General features: G+C 47.5%; 2 protein-coding genes across 2 annotated transcripts; one reads left to right on the forward strand and one right to left on the reverse strand.

Moving 5' to 3' along the window:
- Positions 1 to 659: 659 nt before the first annotated feature.
- On the forward strand, positions 660 to 1,463 carry SARC_04581 (hypothetical protein; the record flags this gene model as incomplete). Its single annotated transcript, XM_014301579.1, has 1 exon — positions 660 to 1,463. The coding sequence occupies one exon, from the start codon at positions 660 to 662 to the stop codon at positions 1,179 to 1,181; it is 522 nt and encodes a 173-aa protein (XP_014157054.1). The 3' UTR covers positions 1,182 to 1,463.
- A 436-nt stretch (positions 1,464 to 1,899) lies between these two features.
- Positions 1,900 to 3,749, reverse strand: SARC_04582 (hypothetical protein; the record flags this gene model as incomplete). The annotated part of the gene is made up of 3 exons (XM_014301580.1): positions 1,900 to 2,045; positions 2,507 to 3,526; positions 3,651 to 3,749. The coding sequence occupies 3 exons, from the start codon at positions 3,747 to 3,749 to the stop codon at positions 1,911 to 1,913; spliced, it is 1,254 nt and encodes a 417-aa protein (XP_014157055.1). The 3' UTR covers positions 1,900 to 1,910.
- Positions 3,750 to 4,019: the final 270 nt, after the last annotated feature.

Consider the following 4,019-nt stretch of genomic DNA (forward strand, 5'->3'; position numbering starts at 1 on the left):
TATATGTATGTATGTGTGTGTGTATGTATGTATGTATGTATGTATATATATATATATATATATATATATATGGTATATGAGAACTAGCACACGTAGTGGTCCATAGAGTTCCGTTTGCAATTCATAGTGAAGCATATTTTTTCATGTGGACTAAGGATATGTCTACAGGTAGTCGTATACCGTACGATACGCTGTAGAGTATCATGATCTGGATTGTACTTAATATAGGTCGTGTAGTGCATAATGAAGGCTATGTTGAGTGCATTTTAACACCGGCAACGTGTTTGGTAGTATAGAGGCAGCTGGTCGTACATGTCATATTGCATGTCCTTGAAATTAGAAATGCCGTGGGTAATCAATTAGCACGCGAGTATCAAACGAGTATCGGACCGCCACGTGTTGATCGGAAATGGGATGTGCATAAGTGCGTATGTACCCGGGTTTTTTCGGCCATTATACTGGTAGTTTTGATTCCCTCTCATATGGACCATTCTCTCAGCATACAATGCAACACTCCCCCCCCCTCTCAAGGGCAATGGCTCCATACTCCACTCGAGTCTCCATGTTCATATTTCCACCTCAACATCTACCATGCCAGGGTAGCCGAAGTGTCCATCAGAACCTGGGTCACCTTACCTCAGCATGGGTGCGAGGCAGCGATGGACGCGCACAAATACAATGGTCTCCAACGGCTACGAAAGTTCTCCGTCAGTATGTTCAAGGGGTGGGCTGGCACCAACAACACCGAGCGTGTCAACACACCGCCACAAATTAGCAGTCCAGATCAACGCTGGCGCCATAACGCCCACCCACAACCGAACACACCGTCGGGTACTCATTTGGGCATTAGCAACGTGCCGCACGCACAGCAACCCGCCGCAGGCAGTCGCAGTGTGCCTGTATCGCCCGAGACGCCCAGACGAACCAATGAGATTGGGTTGGGGGACCCGTTGCAGAGGAATGAGTTGGTGGCGAAGCCGTCCAATATGCTGGCGTCGCTCAGGGGTAAGAAGGTGAGTAGCAAGCATCCGAACGATGCGCACATGAGCGGAGTGGACCGACTCAGCAAACACACGCTGCTCAGTGCCACGAGTAGCGCCACTACTTTCGGTCCCAGGGAACTGCCCGAAGGATCGGTTAGCAAGACTAGGCCTGCCCTATTGCCCAGCGGGGGGTACTAAGGGACAGTGGGGTATTGGGGCGTGTTTTCTTATCTACTGAAATTATCAGCCAGAGGCGCGCAAATAACTTTTCTCAGGTGATCTGGGAAGCGTAACGGATACGCTGAGAGCTAACCGTGGCAATTGGTAGGTGAACTATACACCTACCGAATGTATGGGGTTTGATTGAGGGAGATACGTTGAAGCAAGCGCTTTATCCAATGGTGTATGCCCACGTGTGTAAACCATAATAGTTCTAGTATCTGTTGAGATGCACATGCATGGCACCGTGACAAAGATTCCAACGTAATAGACCCATCATAGACTTGATGGCTACTTCAGTTCACTCTCACGACCGAAGTGACACAGGTGCTTCCAATCACTACTGGCAAACACCAAATATTATTGGTAATAAAACACCTCTTTATGCGTTAGAGCAGACGACATAAAACTGCAGGGCGAGGTATAATAGTGCGCCTCCTGTTTAGTCGGAAAGCAGCTGTGATAAGAGTTGTCTTGACCACACAACTATTTAGAGATTTGTCTGTAGTGAAATAAATTGATAAATTCTAGTGTTAAAATATTGAACGTCCTCAAAATACCGTTGCGCGAATACTTTTTTTGGTTTGAGATTGAGATTACAATCCGGATGACTCGCCTTCGTTCTAGCTCCTTACTTTTGTCGATACTCCTTACACATCTAAAGGTAGACAATCGGGAATATCCCCTATAATTTTATAGATCTTTTATTCATATTAATGTGAATTCCTTTAAACATTTACTAAGTACTCCTCGTATAAGTCTATCACGCGCTGTCGGACTCACACCCTCCTCTGCTTGCGCTTGCAACTGGTCGAACACCTTCAAGATGAATGAGTCTTTATTCTGTAAATGGGAATGAAATCATTGCAATCAGTCCTGGCGTGAGTGGACAAAACGTGACTGTACTTGTTCGTGTTTGTTGGAGCATTTATACGTGGGAAATGGGACTTATTGTGCGCGCGTGTTTATATATATATGTGTGACGGTGTATTTTCAAACACTAAACAACAGACATCAACACACATACGCCATCGCCGACCCTAAACTCACAAAATCACACACAAACCTAAAACCTCGCACAGCCATTGTGGCAGATAGTGCACAAACTCTATCACTCATTAACACTTAACACTAATATCCCGACAGCTATTCAAAAATATTATCACACAAGGGCCTAGATTTGATGCGCACACATACCTGTAATAGTCAGACACCTAGCACACCAAACACTGATCCCTAGTATGCGATGACATAACACTGCCAACGGCACACAACACTGTGAAACGTGAGGTAGTTCCCCGTACCTCAATGGCATTGAACGACTCCATACTCTGGCCGTTGAGCTCGCTCAGAATGATAAAGATGGCCGTAATAAGGTTCTTGTTGACATGCTGCATGTTGTCCGCCTTCGGCGGCACAGTCTTGGCTTGCCTCCTCTCATTCAACCGCTGTTGGACCGTCGTCAGAGCCGCGTGCTCGTCCTCTAACGCCTTTATTCGCAGCTGCAGAGCCCTGTTATCCTCACTCATCTGCCTGACCTTCGGCAGGATCTCTACGAACTTCTCCTTCGTACCCAACATTGCCTGCTCGATAAACTCCTTCATCTCCGTATTCTGACTGCGCACAAAGCTCTGTACCCGAGCCCTGAGCTGACTCCCCGATGCGTCCTTGCTAATTGCAATACTACTGGTGCTCGTCCCTTTCGTCTCTCGTACCGAACTTTCCCGCTTGACGTCCTTGCGTGGCCGTTTACTATTTCTGTCCTGTTCTGTGGTGTCTCTATCCCCCTCGCGGGTGCTGCCCTCTCGCTCGCCAGAAGTATTCGTGATGCTGCCCTTCAACTCGCGTTTAATACCGCCGGCACTATCCCCGCTTTTGCTATTTTTGCTTTTAAACGAACCCGCATTCGTTGCGGCTGGCCGTTCTTCTCCTTCCTTGGTCTGCGATACGGCCCTAGAAGCCCTAGAGCTCTCGCCTTCTCGTTGCTTGCTTCTCTGTCTATTTATATCTCTATCCCCTTCCTTACCCGACTCCTCATTCGCGCTTGCGCTGGTGCTCCTGCCCACCTGGGCACCCCCGCCTTTAGTTGTGCTGTGTGTGCTGTGTGTGTTGGTTTGTGCGCTGGAGCTTCGCGACCGATTCCCTCCATGTCTGGCACAATACGTAAGACACACCATATCGTCCTTGAAGGCGAACTTTAATAAACGTTTGGACTGCGCACAAGACACATGGACGTGTGCTGAACAGGTCGACTTCTTGCAGGGGATTGTCACCCCCGTGGCCGCCTTTACATCGCGTCCTCTGTCCTTGCATATAGTGCAGTTCTGCAGGTAAATAGGAGATTGCGGTGTTGAGTACAACGTAGACTATTTGGGGTCATGTGGACGGCTCCGCATGTATGCGAGTGTGACACTGTGTGTGTACCAGTGTAGTATTATATCAACGTACGTTCCCTGCCATCCACCCTATGACCATACGACTTCGTATCCCACATCTTAGATAGTTCACCCAAGGTTGCAAACCCATCATCGGATAGCGGATAAACATCGCGAAACATATGCGAGACCTTCTGTGTGGGACAACAACTACACTGATGGCATAGCACATAATTCGTGAACAAATGAGAGGTTGTTAACAGACATAGCGCACTACGACCAGCAGGTAAGTGAAAAAAAATTCGAACGCGAATAATATGGTAGCCTCAGAGCAAGCAGCCACAAATGACAAGATCAATAAACTGCAGGAATAACCCCCAACTGAAAATACAAACTATGAACACAAGTACAGACAGTTCGAATGTAAATGTATATATGCATG

Source organism: Sphaeroforma arctica (genome assembly GCF_001186125.1).
Source record: "Sphaeroforma arctica JP610 unplaced genomic scaffold supercont1.263, whole genome shotgun sequence".
Classification (NCBI taxonomy): domain Eukaryota; class Ichthyosporea; order Ichthyophonida; genus Sphaeroforma; species Sphaeroforma arctica.